Consider the following 17861-nt stretch of genomic DNA (forward strand, 5'->3'; position numbering starts at 1 on the left):
TGTTTGCTCTATCGGTGAGTTCGTTATAAGCGCGTTTGTTATAACCGTAGTTAACTGTATGATGTTCGCTCTATCGTTGAGTTCGTTATAAGCGCGTTAGTTATAACCGTAGTTAACTGTATGATGTTCGCTCTAACGGTGAGTTCGTTATAAGCGTGTTTGTTATAACCGTAGTTAACTGTATGATGTTCGCTCTATCGGTGAGTTCGTTATAAGCGTGATTGTTATAACCGTCATTAACTGTATGATGTTTGCTCTATCGGTGAGTTCGTTATAAGTGTGTTTGTTATAACCGTCATTAACTGTATGATGTTCGCTCTATCGGTGAGTTAGTTATAAGTGTGTTTGTTATAACCGTCATTAACTGTATGATGTTTGCTCTGGTTGAGACAAAAGTTTGGATGGTGTTGTATGTAACAAACACGTCTAGCTGCTTATGTCTTGTGTTCAGTGTACCTCTTGGCCTGGTTTTTGTTAGGCTCACCTGACTGAAGACAAGTGAGCTCATGTCATGTCATGTCATGTCATGTCATGTCATGTCATGTCATGACCTGTTTGTACATCGTCATCTTGTTCCCACCAATGATGACACCCAATTTGTTTAAAGGGCAAGTTCACACGGAAATGAACCAATTTTTCTTGTACTTTTTCCACATTAAAAGTGTTAACATAGAAGTGTCATAGACAAAAATATAAAAACATCATAATTAATTAACATATTTTTTGCATTAAAACGATTTATATTTTTCACATTTACCAAGTGTTCTATTTCCATAACAAAAACAGCATGGCTTATGCCCCTTGCAATATGACGTCATTGGTGCCAATTGATAAACATTATGACGTCATCATGCTTTGTGAGAGCCGCTTCACGTGGTGTAGGTACAGTTTTGTGATTCTAGCGTCTCAAATGCCAGCCAGAATTGTGTTATGCTGAGTCACCAATGCGCCGGAGTGTGTCGTTGACCATGTTGTTTTACCGCAAACTGGTACTTGATATCTTTTGCGTTGAGAATAGACAGGGACCCAGTTGAATTGGCACCAATTACGTCATATTCTAAGGGGGATAACTCAGGCCTGTTTCGCTCGAAAAACGAAGGCCTCATAACGGCATATGATTTTCACACTATTGTGAGCTTCCTACTTTCACTGTGAAAAAAATGAGTATATTTTCAAACACAGATACTAACTAATTCTAAAATTGCGTTTTGTTTAGAAAAAAAAAGAAAGTGATTTTTGCGTGTACACTTCCCCTTTAAGAAGTTCTAATCTGATTTTCAATATGGCTGCCAGGTGAGGAAAAACCATAAGAACATTAATATAGATTATTAAAACTGTAATTAAAACTTTATTTATAAACAGCTACTGTGTTAGTTCTGCAAATGTCGCTGTACCTCGCCAGTGTCATGCCCGGTCCATTCCGACCCCACTGCATACTCCCTATCAAGGTTGAATATTATTTGCCGATGTCTCGCTCTTTGTTATTTGAGGGGGCACGGGTGGCCCAGTCGTCTAAGGCGGCGCGATTCGCTGTGCAGAGTTGCGTCCCTTGGGCACGCCAGAAACCTATGATTGTGGGTTCGAATCCCGGTTCGCCCCGATTATGTTTCTAGGTTTGTCAGCACCATAGCCGTGCTCGTGGGTTTCACAGAAGTGGTAAACGTCTAAGACCTGCATCACTTCGGGCTTTCCTCCCACATTAAGCTGACACGCAGTGATATAACTGGAATACTGTTAAAAGCGGCGTTAAACCCAACTCACTCACTCACTCACTCACTTATTTGATGAACAATGAAAAGAGCCCCAGTTACCATTGTTACATGCAAAGTCCATCCTTATTTTTGTCTGATGTCAATCAGGATAGAGAATACTAAATTCTTTAACCATGTTTCAAGAGAGATGTTTCAAAATAGTCCACTCTCTGTCCTTCAATGGGTGCTGACCTCAATCTTGGTCTTATTTTCATATTATCCATAATTTCCTATCGTAATGCGCTGCATCTCGATTCATCATTCTGCAACTCGCTGCACTCTTGCCGTGCCGCCTTCAGTGACCTTTTTGGGGGGATTACTGTCCGTCTGTCTTCCCACTGATGTTGCGCCTCCAAGAGCACCAATTTCCCCCCTCATGCATGACCTTGTCGTCAACGGCCGCCTCCGTGGTCTAGTGGTAGAGCGTCCGCCCGGAGAGCGGAAGGTCCGGGGTTTGATCCCCGGCCGCGTCATACAAAAAGACGTTAAAAGATGGTACTTGTTGTTACCCTGTCTGGCGCTCGGCATTAAGGGCCTAAAACAAGGACTGGTCGGCTCGGCGTCAGTATACTGTGTCTGTGTGGGGTATTCATGTTAAACTGCGGCATGGTATCTCAGTGAGCTAGCACTATAAATCGGCATCAGTCCGGACTAGTACAAGCAGCCACACGAACACATACACGTACATGCATGTCGCTATATAAGTGTAATAATCTTGGACGCGACGTTAAACCCCATTTACACCTCACCTCACCTCACCTTGTCAACACAGCTGGCAAAAAATATGGTCTCTGTGATAGCAATACCCTTCTCGAAACACAGTAGTGTGGGCATTGCAGCACCTGCTCCTACTGTTTTACCCGTCTGCATCGTAGTTCTTAGTTTTCTCTTTAACACAAATAAAATGGAGCAAAGCAAAGACAATGACTAGCACTGTGGTGGTGCTGCCGTGTGCTCAGTGTACCAAGGGATAAACTCCAATAATGGTTTAACAAGTTGAAGACTTGGAGCGTGATATAAGGGGACGTAACTCCCAAAATACAATTCACTCATGAATATAAACTGTACGAGTTATTTGGATAGGAATATTATTATATTTATACCAATGACACCGAAGACCTCTGAGCAGTGTCACAACATTCTCTCGTTTCTTTGCTTTCGTGCAGGTTTCACGATATTTGTCATTTCCTGATGCGTCTTCTCAAGAAATGATGCCGCTATTTCAGGTCCAAGATTATCCTCTGTGTCCCCATCTTCTTGCTTCATCAAGCAACCATTGAAGTCCGGTAGATTGCTGGACGATCAGTCAAATGGTTTGAAAATAGTTAAATAACAACAGATTTTTTATATGACAATAGTTAATCTGTCATGCCACATTCCAAGAACTTGCATTTTGCTTCCTATATAGAGAATGTAAAAAATGATGTTTTTGTTACCAAAACTTGAAAAAGGATGAGTAATAGATAAGATACAAAACTTGTTCCCTTTCTTACCAAGTTTTTTATGATAACTGCAGCTAGATATCAAGTAAAATCATCGTTAACAATACTCTCTACCTAATACCATGTACCTGTCGCGCCTCCTGTCGCTTCAAGGAGGCGATGCCGGGTCCAAATTAGCCCTGAAGCACCACCTTGTTGGCTGCAACGAGCTCCGCCAGCAACAACAGCATCCATGTTGACTCTGTGTGTACCAAGGGGCGGTTGGGTAGCCTGGTGGTTAAAGCGTTCGCTCATCACGCCGAAGACCCGGGTTCGATTCCCGACATGGGTACAATGTGTGAAGCCCATTTCTGGTGTCCCCCCGATATTATATCTTCGCCGTGATATTGCTGGAATATTGCTAAAAGCGGCGTAAAAACCATACTCACTCACTCACTCACTGTGTGTACCAAGTAGTTCTGTAGTGTGGCAGGGTGGTATATGAGAACACTTGTGATGTGTCGACATCCACGTCATCCGTATATACTCAGTAGAATAGGGCTGATATAGCTTGCCATGAATAATACCGTCAATTATTTAAAAAACTGATAACAATTACTAGTATTAGACAAGATATTTGTCACTAGATCATTAAAATGAATATCATCATTAATCCATATCGTACCAAGCAAGATTAGGTTAAATTATCAGACCTGTGACTGACATATGCAGGGTGTCTCCATAGGAAAAAGCTACATGTGTTTATCAAGTTTGCAAATTGGTCAATATTGTGTAGACAGCATTTGTTGGGTTTTATATACCAGTTGAGCACAAGTCCAAGAGGATTCGTCTTTTTTCTTGTCCAGTCCAGAACCAATATATGCTACTCAAAAGAAGTTAAGGATCACCTGATTCTTTCATATTACAATAGTTAATCTCTCATGCCATGACAGATTAACATTACCAATATGAAAGAATCGAGTGATCCTTAACTTCTTTTGAGTAGTATATGTTACTCAAAAGAAGTTGAAGAACACGATTCTTTGTCATGAAAACATTTGGTGTTCTTTACTTCTGTTTAGTAGTATATGTTTACTGACAAAGCAACTCTTTTCTGTTTCGAGTTGAGTCCATAAGCGTACCAACCAACTATCAAGAGTGTTGAGATCTACACTTGGGCTTATGAGTGAGAAAAGTCCTGTGTTATCAATAGGAGGGATGATATCACCTCTGAAACGAAGCAATGGCGGTGCTTGGGTCCAGGGTACATATTGTTCCTAGGCTTGTCTGCACCATGCTAGTGGATTTCGCTGAAGTGGTTCACGTCTCGCATCTTTCACAAGCTGACATGCAGTGATATCCATGAAATACTGTTCCATGTGGCGTCAAACCATCAATCACTCTTTCTGAAGTGATGGACGATGCTGCATGTTGTATTAGGATTACTGTTATTTGTTACAACTCGTTAAAACTGTAAAATTAATAAATTATGATTGTACTTATTACTCCTTGTTCCGTTCTGGCTGGCGCAGACAGCCTCCGTGCCAGCCTGTGGTCTCGTGGGAGAGCAGAGGGTCCGGGGTTCGATCCCCGGCCACATCATACCACAAGACGTTAAAGATGGTACTTGTTGTTACCCTGTCTGGTGCTTGGCATTAAGGGGAGTCAGTGTGCGGTGTTCGAGTAGAGTATTCATGTTAAACTGCAGCATGGTATCTCAGTGGGCTAGCACTTGATTTGTTTGTCTCAGCATCAGTCCTGACTGGAACAAGAGCAAGCAAGCGGCACGCATACACGTTGCTATACAAGTCCAATAATCTAGGTCTATTGGTCTAGTGGTAGATCGTCTGCAATGAGAGCGGAAGGTCCGGGGTTTGATCCCCGACTGCGTCATACCAAAAGACGTTAAAAGATGGTACTTGTTGTTACCCTGTCTGGCGCTCGGCATTAAGGGGCTAAAACAAGGACTGGTCGGCTCGGCGTCAGTATACTGTGTCTGAGTGGGGTATTCATGTTAAACTGCGGCATGGTATCTCAGTGAGCTAGCACTATAAATCGGCATCAGTCCGGACTAGTACAAGCAGCCACACGAACACATACATGCACGTCGCTATATAAGTGTAATAATCTTGGACGCGACGTTAAACCCCATTTACACCTCACCTCACCAATAATCTTGTTTGCGACCCCAATTTCACCTCACCTGGGGCTGAGGCTCTGGTTGGAACGTTTGCTCTTCAGGCAGAAGATCTCGGTTGATACCTGACATGTGTCTGATGTGTGAAGTCTGGGGTCACCTGACAGGATATGGGTGATCTATTGTTAGCACTACTACAGCTATGAATATGTAGTTAGGTACTGACCGGATAAGTCAGGTTCCACCAGTCAGTATTAGCATAAAGGCGATCATTACCTCAAAACGTTTACATGGACGTACTGTAGTTGCAGCGCTTGAAATCACTTTTGTGGACTAGATCCAGAGTCTGTTCCACAAACTGATATAACACTTACAGGAGTTCTTATCGTCTTACACAAACTTCCTCCCAGGGTTTCAGGGTTCAGTAGGTCCCCAGCAACTGATGCAAGTCGTAGTGGGTGACTAAATGGATCGGTGGTCAGGCCGGGTGACTTGTTGATTGCATGGCATCATACACCAATGATGTAGATCGTCGCTAACATTATCAGTAACTGGATTGTCTGGTCCAGACTTGATTATTTACAGGCTGCTGTCATACAGCAGGAATATTGCCAAGGGCTGGGTTAAACATCAGATAACAAGGACCTCCAACATTTGTGATGACAAAATCTCTTCGAGGGGTTTATCTTCCGCTGGAAACTCACACAAAACAACTTCCACACTCGGGGTAGCTCATTTCAGACTCATGGTTAAGTAAAATAACATCTTTTTTTTTTTGCTAGTTTGTTTAACGCTGCTTTGAGGTGAGTTGAAGTGAAATGGGGTTTAACGTTGCGTCAAAGATTATTGCACTTAAATAGCGATGTGCATGTACATGTGTGTGTTTGTGTGGCTGCTTTTACTAGTCTGGACTAATGCCGATTTATAGTGCTAGCTCACTGAGATACCATGCCGCAGTTTAACATGAATACCCCACTCAGACACAGTATACTGACTCCGAGGCGACCACTTCTTGTTTAGCCCCTTAATGCCGAGCGCCAGACAGGGTAACAACAAGTACCATCTTTTAACGTCTCTTGGTATGACGCATTCGGGGATCAAACCCCGGACCTTCCACTCTCTGGGCGGACGCTTTACCACTGGACCACAGAGGCGGTCCAATGCTGCTTTGAACAGATATCGTGGCGGGGTAGGAAAGTCCAAGTGATGCAAATCTACTGCTTGTTTGTCATTCCACATCATGGGTATGGTGCTGAGAAACCTGAACATTATCAGGGTGATCCAGGGTTTAGGTTCCTGGCAGACCCAAGGGATGCAACTCTGCATGGCAAATTGTGGCTCCCTTAGCCAACTGGGCCACCCGTAAAAATCACTGGTTCCACTAGATTAATGGGATCAGGTGGCCAGGCTTGCTGACTTGGTTGATGCATGTCATTGTATCCCAATTGAGTGGATCAATGCTAATATGTCTGGTCCAGACTTGATTATTTACAGACAGCTGTCATATAGCTGGAATATTGCCGAGTGCGGCGTCAAACAAAGATTATCACATCTTGGACAAGTGGCCGTGTCTTTGGCTGCACACCTGTCTGATGTCTTTGACATTCATGATGATCCACAGGAGAAAACAAACTCACTAATTGTTCTTGACATTATTTTTTATTGCTTATCAAACTCTTGGTTAATGTTTGAAATCATTCACCACTCACTACTGTACATGAGTTCTAGATCTCGGCAAACACACATCACACGCGGAAACATAACCTACACAGCTCATTCCCGGGTCCGTACATGGAGCAGAAGACGACACTCGTCAACACAGACAATCACTCCCACATTTAGTTTCTGTGCTCAGCAGAGAATGACAGAAATTGATCACAAAGATTTTCAGAATATATAAATAAGGTCCATGCTTGTTTGAATTCATAAATCACTGCTCGGAATTGTGTTTAGACTTGCACAAGTCTCTAAAGCAATAATGATTGGTTTAAATCATAATTTCTAGATTATGTAAATAATAACAAGCTGTCCCCATAAGAGACTGGAGTCTGTCCACATATCTAGACTTAGGAGGATAGAATTACTACACATCCATGGACTTATCTTTCAGTACAGCCTTGGAGCAAGGCAAATTTCTATCATGTGCGGACAGGACAGACGGACAGTTTCTGCTTACTTTCAAGTTTAATAAATGACGATCCAATCAGTTGTCCTCTGCTTGATGACTTAAGAGTTTGACTCCATGATACGAAATCAATTTGACGCGGGACATAATTATCGACACTAACTCATGTCAACAAAGGCTTGGAAGCTATCCACAACCAATGAACCATCCTCCAAGGAGAGTGGCACTTCCTGTGTATTGCACTGAACCAATGTCCCTTTATGAAGAGGCCACTGTCCATACCCAAAGTGGGAAATCAACTGAACATTATGCCAAAGAAAAATTTCAGGCCAGCCGAATAATTTTTTTATGCACAGATCATGTGTACGTCATGTCAACAAGTGTCTTCTGCATTCCTACAGACCACAGGAAATTAAGTGCTACTGTCTCCACTATTACACTGAATATATTAACACATCTACATGTTGTATTCTGACCTAGCTGAGTAATCGATGACGACGCTGATATGCTCCCTCAAGGAACCAGCCATTAATCCACCCTTCATCCAACTTAATACCCTCACAAACATGATCCATACAGGAAATCCCATCCTCGATAATCCAGGGTATAATATCTCCATGTTGTAATAAATACCCTTGGCCCATTTGTTACTGGAGCTTCGTTTCCAGCATGCTTCTCAGTTCATATTTAGTATTTGATTGCTTAACTGAAGGCCTACATTTTTATCAATTCACATACAGAATAATTAAATTAATTTTATCATTAATTGACTTATATTTCATGTAAACCACTACTCAAGCAAAACAATAATTCATGTCTCCTGATTTCGACAAAATATATCAAGAATGTGCTCATATAGGAGGCTGATATTTTTTGTTGAGATCTACACTTGGGCTTTTGAGTGAGAAAAGTCCTGTGCTATCAATAGGAGTGTTAATGTCACCTCTGAAACGAAGCAATGGCGGTGCTTGGGTCCAGGGTACATACTACAATACCATGGAGATATAACACCCTGGATCACCGAGGATGAGGAAACATCAGGTGTATTACTTCAATGAAATCTCCCCAACAATTATGTTTAAATAATGTCTGAGAAGAGCAGCATGTTTAATTTACAATGTAAATGGGGAACCATGACTGGTTGAATATGAAGTGTTTTTACAACATCAAGTTTTGTGGTACACAATCTGGAGATGGCGTGCAAGAATACACAAACACTACAGCCAATGGTGAAGATCAGCTGAAAGTTCAGCTAAATATTCATCTACACGGCAAGAATAACCAAGAAATCTCAGAGGACTATTACTACTATGTGTAAATAATTATCACAAAAGCTTCAGCTTAATTAGTTATGTTGATATCGTTTGTCAAAGGAGAACATGGACAAGATCAGGCAGATCACAAGATCACACATAAAATGCAGAATATCCTTCCTTGAAAAAATGCAGTAATTTATCATATTCATGTATACATCAGTAATTTCTCCATAATATAATCTGTTAGGATTGTCTATGCACTCGTTTGTCAAACATTCTGCAGCTTTGTAACATCACAATGAAAAACATTCTATCCTGTTACTATGGCAACCATCCAATAACAGACAAAATCACCATGGAAACAACGTACAGTAGGCCACAATAAGTGGTACACAGGTGGTTAGAAATAAAATAATTCTTCAAGAACAATGAAGCATTACAAGCAATACACTGAAATATTCAGTCTAGTTTGTACTAAGGTGTTTACACCAGATTATACTCTGTAAAGAAAGGTCTGGACGAGATTAGAATTATTCTTAAAGCCAGCAGGTACACCCACAACGTAACCCAGGAATAAATGAATGTGTTTTTAGGCCGCTTTTAGCAATATTCCAGCAATATCACACATTGTACCCATGTCGGGATACGAACCTGGGTCTTTGGTGTGACGAGCGAACGCTTTAACCACTAGGCTACCCGACCGTGCATCAGCAAATAGAATTTTACAAAGATTTTTATCCATTTATCTTGATCGGTCATATTTAAATTTCAGTTAATATCAATGGATCTTCAGTACAACATTGTGGGAACAAAATATGGAAGCTTCAGTGAATCGAAGCCATGTTTACCTACTGACAGTCACCTTGTACGTACATGGAGTCGAGACATCAGTGCTACAGCTGGTCATGCCACACGCACACCCATGCATACGATACAAGCAAATTCATATATATGTATATCTCTGAGACTCTCAAAAACATAAACCCTCTAAAAATCTAACATTTTGTAAATAACGTAAATACTTCAGATTACACACAATCATCTACATTGACAAATTCATAGTGACAACCAACAAATACTGATGGCTAAAATAACGACCTTGAGCTGTCCTGATTCCTGATATAGTTTCATATGCATACGCCATGAAGATCTGGGTAGAGAATAGGTCTTCAGCAACCCATGCTTGCCCAAAGAGGCGACTATGCTTGTCATGAGAGGCAACTAACGGGATCGGATGGTCAGGTCAGGTTCACTGACATGGTTGATGTATGCCATTGTATCCTTATTGCGTGGATCTATGCTCATGATGTCAATAACTGGATTGTCTGGTCCAGACTTGATTATATATGACGGCGGTCTGTAAATAATCGAGTCTGGACCAGACAATCCAGTGATTAATATCATTAGCATCAATCCACGCAACTGGGATCAATGACATGCATCAACCAAGTCAGCGAGCCTGACCACCCGATCCCGTTAGTTGCCTCTTACGACAAGCATAGTCGCCTTTTACGGCAGGTGTCAATAAGTGACATATTGATGCATCAGTGAATCATCACAACTCTCATACAGAATAAGACACAAAATAAATTATCAAGTTATTTCAAGACAACTGCTACGTAGTCCACAATATTTGATTAGTTCCATTCACAAATCTCAGACTAGCACTGACGAACTATCACAGTACCTAACGATTTATCGTAATCACATCCTTTACATGGTACAGAGAAACCTCCCTCCCTCCATGTTGAGAACATCAACATAAATTATGCTATGAGTTGAGTTCAGTAACGACTTAAACACTTTCCTCCCTCAGGTGGGATGAGAACCCAAATGGCCACAGCATGCAGACTTCACAACTTCAACAAAACCCTTGAGGCATCATGGCCGACAGGCCTGGGATCATTATTAGGCCGTACCGGGCCTTGAACCCAGGACCTGCTGATTCGAACTGCAGAAACTTAGCCTACATGGCCATGATTTTGTCAGAGAGTAGAATGAAACTGTCACATGTTCTCACACATGGAGCTGACAAGGTTTCACTGCATGTAGCGCATCTCACCCATGAACAACCAACTGTACGAATCAATCGTAGCTACGACAGGTGTTGTCCACATTGGAGTGTGAGAGTCGTAGCTACGACTGGTGTTGCCCACATCGGAGAGCGAGAGTCATAGCTACGACCGGTGTTGTCCACATCGGAGTGCAATGGTCGTAGCACAGATGGCTGTTGTCCACTTCGGAGTGCGATAGTCGAAGTGCTACAGTGATTGCCCAAAAGGACATGTAGATCTGTGCTGATAAGTACTGGATCTACTGGAATGTTGCTATTCTAGTACTCAACGGCTAATGTACGACTTCACAACACTAACACTCGTAGTCTTGAGCATGCATAACTTGAGAACTTCATCTCTACATAACACACAACGACAACGACACATGCATGCACTTGGCAGTCAAGGTTTGATTCATGTTTGGGTTTTGTTAATAAATGCGATCTCGTGTCACGACAGTGCTAACCCACTCTGCGATATATCGACCATGTCTCCGAGTTGTTAACCTGGTCACCAATACTGACCAATGTCTTGGGGCTTCGTAAGACACCTATTGACCAGTAACAACGTAGACACAATTTTATGGATAATAACTTCTTTCATACTGTAAAAAGCTTTTTACAGTAGTAAAGAAGTTGTTATCCATAAAATTGTGTCTACCTTGTCATCCGTCAACTTCCATGTAATGCCTATCAAACATTTTATTGACCAGTATCATCAAATTCTGAGACGGAGTCATTGCTTTTTACAATACAGTCAAATTCACTTCATATATTCTAAAAGAAAGCTAAGCACTTACTATTGTAATATGAAAGAAATGGGTGGTCCTTTACTTATTTTCCAAAGCATACTTCCCAAGAGAAATGCACAAATTTATGTGGAACCTTCAGTTATGTAACCATGATGGTTTTATGTACCTGAAAAGTTCTGCTTGTTATTCACATCTACACAAGATACAAAACCTCTTAACACTTCTGTTTTCTAAAAATCATGTCTTGAGTAAGAATATAGCATACACAAATGTAATGTTGAATCTCTTGTATCTTTTATACAAATGGTCCTGTGTATCAAATATGCAATTAATGAAAAGTAAAACAGATCTTCAACATTTCTAAAAAAAACAGACAACTGTCAGGTACACTAACAAAATAACTTTAACAATTTCCAAAGAACATCTACAGGTAAAGGAATGCTATTTGTAGAATTAGTGGAATGGTTTAAACTACATATCAACCAAATGCTCTAAGACGAGTATCTCCAGCACCGACCAATCAATGGTGTACAACTCATCATAGAAATGGCCCGTGAAATCATCAATTTAAACTACAACTTGGTACAGTTATTCCAGCTTACCATATCATTAGCATATCAGATCACTGATTACCACATAGAACAATGTTGAATAATTCATCTATTTGGCACATGGAGTTATCCCTTATTACGCTACCCATCACGTGTGGAATAACTCTCGTATCCTCCAGCCATCAGGTAACTGTGTTTATGCATGAAGATTTCAGTAACAAAGTCAGAGGACCAACATCCTCGATCATCCTGGGTATAATATCTCCATTCTATTATGCTAAAACCCTGAACCCATCACAACAACAGCTTGGTTGTGGAAGTGACACCCCCGGTCCATCTCTCTCTTTCAGCACAGAATTATCTTGTGAGAATAACGTTATTGGATGACTATTTCTAGCGTTCGACTCATGCTCAAAATGACATAATGGTAACACCAGTGAGCAGGGTATTCACAAAGTGGGGTGGAGATATTATACCCTGGATAAAGGAGGATGGGGCAAAGACTCCACCATGAAGGCAATATCGGCCTGCATAGTCAACAGTTTCTCACAGAGAACAGCAACTTAATTTTCCTGTACATGATTTGATTCAAACTTAATCTTGTCACACAACAGATTATTGACCAACAAAAACTAGCTCTGGATACACATCAGTTCCACTCAACACATCCTCGACTTCCCGGTGTGTTGTCCATTTTTATATGATATATACACTGGGCTCAATAAGCACCAAAGATTCGTCATCTCTCTCTACCTAAGCACAGAATTTCTCTCGGCCCCAACAGCTAATTTGAGCGCTGTGCCATTAGAACTAGGCTCACAATGAAACTATGGTGGTCTTTCTGGTCAAGTGTATTTAATAGAATGGGGATATAATACTCTGGTTACTTGAAGATGGACACAGTCATATCTACATTCACGTTCATCCATACAACAAATAAATTTATCTACTTTGACATCTTGTTCAAACAAAACAAATAAATTCTCAGTAAAATTATCACACTTTGGATTTGATAGGAGGCATATTGGTAACACAGAAAAAACTAGCAGTAGCATCAAAACAAGGCAGCATTTCCTTCACGATACGTCTACGACAAACAATCTATAAATGCACTATTTATCAGCTGCTTATCTTTCGGGAACAAAGACCTCAGACTCTCCATGCCTTTCCTTCTCCATGAATTACAATTCTGCACACTGACAGCTTCCAGACTTGTCAATGGAGCCATGTTGGACATGGCTGAAGATGGCCTGTTCGACATGGCTGAAGAATCATCCTTATGACCAGCCATTGGGATTCCACAAGCAGCAAACCGAGCAATGGAGGCACATTGAACCAACGCACAGCTTGTTTCAGTCAACTCCTACTTGCTCCGAACCCGACAGCTAAATGCACGACCTACATCGCAGGTCGAAGGTCCACAGACAACATGAATGGTGATTTGAGTGAAAGACAATCACATATGCAGGTGAATGGACGACGACGGAAGACTGGTGCGTCTGCTACTTGCATATGCACATGATATGCAATGCCCTGTCGGGCTCCGTAATATATACAAAGGGAGACAACCCACAGCTTGTTAAGGTCGTACATTCAACTCTCACGCTACACACAGCTACACCTTCTATATCTTGTCTATTCAATTACATCCATTGACATTGCTGCCTTGAGTTGTCTCCCTTGAAAGTGTTCACATATACTATATTCAGCACAGTTTCCCAATTTATCGCCCTTCTGTCACTGTAACTTCGGGAAGGGGATCCTGGAGCTTCACATCTCCATTGACTAGTTGAGCAGGCTCATGGGATAGTTTGTTATCACCAGCACAGTCCTGAGATGAAGGGGCGCCTTCAATGGCGCTTGTGTTTGGTAGGCTGGCATTGTCCGAGTTTGATAGCTTAGCGTCACCACTTGCAGTAACTTCTGGAAGCTCTTTTTGATCAGTCGTCCTCTTGGTCATCTCTTGCTTGAACTTCTCGATGTCGTCATGACTACAACAACAAAACGATCGTCTTCATGGTGTTGCCAGAATATGTTAATATATGAAAATATATATATATATGAAAGTTAAGAACAAAATGAGGAGAATGAATGAGTGAGTTGGGTTTAACGCTGCAAAAGTGAGCGAGTTAAATGATGCTTTGATCTGTATTACACTCTTATCCCAGCATGTCAGCTTAAGGCCAGACACGGCACCTTAAATTAACATAATTGCTTCAATATGTCAAAATCGAGATTTTGATTTTTTTCGCATATATAACACATGTACTTTGTGATGCAACATGTTTTTTACGATATTGTGTACATTTACTGAATAAAAAACGTTATTAAAATCATAATGTGTGGTATTGTTTTTAAATATGATCGTAATCAATGTGGAAAAACCTGAACTTTCACCCATGACAACGCCCCCGCAGCTGTAACGAACCCCTTCACGTTATACATCGATAGAAAGCTGATCGTTTCCGCCATCTTTCTGTGCAAAAACATTCTAAAAATAGATATTCCACGTGAGGCTATCGTCGGTTTTTCCCGCGAGTCATTCGTACGAAAATTACCATTTAAGGAGAAATATCCCGTAATGCAACATTCGGGAATATTCGTTCGATCCAAATAAAGTAAAACGTATCCCACAATGCACCATTCGGCTTAGCAACAAAACACCGGTCTTTTCCGGTAGGTATACAAAATGGCGGCTGCTTTGCGAAAAGATTGACAGGCAAACATCGTTTTTGATATTTTCTTAACTGAAAATTGTTGTATTTTTTTAAAATGAAGTCAAAACACGGGTCACAACACGCCTATGGTTAGAATAGGAGGCGAAGGGCAAGTCAGTTGAAGCAGGCACGTTCGAAATGCGGTGTTAGAGTTACGACCCGTGTTGACAGCGCGCGATTATCCCTGTGTCAGATTCTGACAGCTTGGACGTTTTAGATGCATCGAAATCATCCGGGGACCACGCCGTTGGGGAAAACATCCCCGTTTGAGACAATGAAGGTGAGAATTCTTTTTTATTGAATGCAACTTCACGCAGCGACATAAAACTATCAAAATTTAAAGCTGCTGAAAATATCAAATCTCCCGTGCTTGACAATGATGAACCAAAACCTCAATGGATGTTAATTGACATGAGACAAATGAATTTATTTTTTCAAGTGATTGAATGCCTATCATGTCACGAACAGGGGTCTTTGTTGTTTGAAAAGAGTGACAATTTTGATAGATTTGGATTTGCTGTAAACGTTATGTTGACATGTCAAAACTGTCAGATGTGTGTTGCCAAAAATTACACTTCACAAAGGTAAGGTAATCAATCTGGTACCAATCCCTTTCAGGTCAATGACATTTTTATGCTCTGTCAGAGGTAGGACTTGGTCATGCTGCAATGAAAAGGTTTTGTCTGGTTTTTGGAATGGAAGGTCTCCATCCTAAGACATTTCAACAAAAACAAAACATTCTTTCACAGGTTGTTGTTGAAAATACTAAGGAAGTTTTGTCAACATCAGACATTGTCTCGATGCAGAAATTGCAGAAAAGATGGTACCTGTGTATCAAAGAATGTCTGATGAAAACCTCCTTAAGAGGATGGTGAAAGGCAAGACACAGAATGCTAATCATGCTAATGAATGCTTGCATTCCGTGATCTAGTCCCGTTGTCTGAAGACCGTTTTTGTGGGTGCAAGGCGGTTGCGTCGGGCAGTGGCGTCTGCAATAGCTTCATTCAATGAGGGTACATGTCACATTACTCAGGTAATTAACAAGCTTGCAATAGAAGCTAATGAAATAACAGCAGCTTCTATTGAAAGACTTGATAATGTGAGAACCCTCAAAGCAAGGAAGCAAAGCCAGGAGACATCTAAGATAGAATGTAGTGCAAAGTGGGAGGCTAAAAAAAGGGACCGAGTTCATGTTGAGGCAGCTGAAGGCTTGTTGTATGGTGCTGGGGAGTTTTAAGTCCTGTTATTTCTTTATACATGCATTGTTTTATGTATCTTGAATAAATCCCATCAGTAAACTAAGATTTTGTAAGTGTTTAATAGGTGCTGAAGGAAGAAAACCATATACAAACTTATTTCCTCATTTTCTCCATTAACGTCATTTTGGATATTAGTGAACATAGATCTCAACCATTATTGGCCCGATTTGAATGAAATTTGGTGTACATATAGGCAGAGGATTACTTTACACAATAACAGAGAGACTTTTTACAATTTGTTGGCCATTTTGATTTTAAAAAATAAATTATGGGTAAAAATCAACCTAAAAAATGTGAAATTTTGAAAAATTATTTTAAAAATATATACCAGTCCTTTTTAAATTTTTCTTTCTGTCATTGTACGCAACACCATACAAGCTTTGTTATACAATTGAAATTATATAAATATCTTTATTGGTCTTAGAGAAAAACTGAAACTAATTTCCATCTTTTTCAGGCTTGCGGCAGCCATCTTGGATGTTTCCATGGCAACCGGTGGCAACATCACCTGGAAAAGGCTCCATTTCAATTGTTAATATGTATACCTCAAAGTTGTAACCAATTAAAACTAACAAATACTTGTGAAGCATTTTGTCAATTGTAAGGTGCAGTGTCTGGCCTTAACATGGGAAGAAAGGCCGAAGTGATGCAGGTCTTAGACATTTACTGATTTGGTTGAGTGAGTGAGTGAGTTGGGTTTAACGCCGCTTTTAACAGTATTCCAGTTATATCGCGGCGTGTCAGCTTAATGTGGGAGGAAAGCCCGAAGTCATGCAGGTCTCAGACGTTTACCACTTCGGTGAAACCCACGAGCACAGGTATGGTGCTGACAAACCTAGAAACATAATTGGGGCGAACCGGGATTCGAACCCACAATCATAGGTTTCTGGCGTGCCCAAGGGACGCAACTCTGCACAGCGAATCGCGGCGCCTTAGACGACTGGGCCACCCGTGCCCCCCTGATTTGGTTGAACCCACAAGCATGGGTATGGTGCTGACAAACCTATTACAATAATCATTATCATAGGTTCCTGGCATGCCCAAGGGACGCAACTCCGAAAAGCGACTTGCGGTGTGTTAGTTGACAAGGCCCCACCAGAAACCAGGAGTTGCAAACAAATTAGAAAGTACCTAATTAAAATGCAATTTCAACCCTTTATTAAATTAATTATTTTCCTTCGACATATAGTAAGAGTGAGTTGGGTTTAAGGCCCCTTTTAACATTATTCCAGTTATATCACGGCGTGTGGTAAGGAAAGCCCGAAGTCATGCAGGTCTCAGACGTTTACCACTTCAGTGAAACACACGAGCACGGGTATGGTGACTAACCTAGAAACATAATCGGGGCGAACCGGGATTCAAACCAACAATCAAAGGTTTCTGGCGTGCCCAAGGGACGCAACTCTGCACAGCGAATCGCGGCGCCTTAGACGACTGGGCCACCCGTGCCCCCCTGATTTGGTTGAACCCACAAGCATGGGTATGGTGCTGACAAACCTATTACAATAATCATTATCATAGGTTCCTGGCATGCCCAAGGGACGCAACTCCGAAAAGCGACTTGCGGTGTTAGTTGACAAGGCCCCACCAGAAACCAGGAGTTGCAAACAAATTAGAAAGTACCTAATTAAAATGCAATTTCAACCCTTTATTAAATTAATTATTTTCCTTCGACATATAGTAAGAGTGAGTTGGGTTTAAGGCCCCTTTTAACATTATTCCAGTTATATCACGGCGTGTGGTAAGGAAAGCCCGAAGTCATGCAGGTCTCAGACGTTTACCACTTCAGTGAAACACACGAGCACGGGTATGGTGACTAACCTAGAAACATAATCGGGG

The 17861-nt window shown here is 41.2% G+C and overlaps 1 protein-coding gene and 1 long non-coding RNA gene across 2 annotated transcripts in view; one reads left to right on the top strand and one right to left on the bottom strand.

The window, feature by feature from the left end:
• Positions 1-6949: 6949 nt before the first annotated feature.
• The window catches only part of LOC124132072 (clustered mitochondria protein homolog), a 71173-nt gene continuing 60261 nt past the window's right edge, over positions 6950-17861 (bottom strand). The window contains exon 33 of the mRNA XM_048396489.1: positions 6950-14037. Within this exon, the coding sequence (XP_048252446.1) occupies positions 13770-14037 (268 nt within the window). The 3' untranslated portion in view covers positions 6950-13769. The remainder of the gene's footprint in view (positions 14038-17861) is intronic.
• Positions 14225-16641, top strand: LOC125380127. Its single transcript, XR_007221088.1, has 2 exons — positions 14225-15043; positions 16480-16641. It is a non-coding gene; the product is annotated as an uncharacterized LOC125380127 (long non-coding RNA).

The sequence above is a fragment of the Haliotis rufescens genome, unplaced genomic scaffold (assembly GCF_023055435.1).
Source record: "Haliotis rufescens isolate VD_foot unplaced genomic scaffold, xgHalRufe1.0.p SCAF_15, whole genome shotgun sequence".
Classification (NCBI taxonomy): Eukaryota; Metazoa; Mollusca; class Gastropoda; order Lepetellida; family Haliotidae; genus Haliotis; species Haliotis rufescens.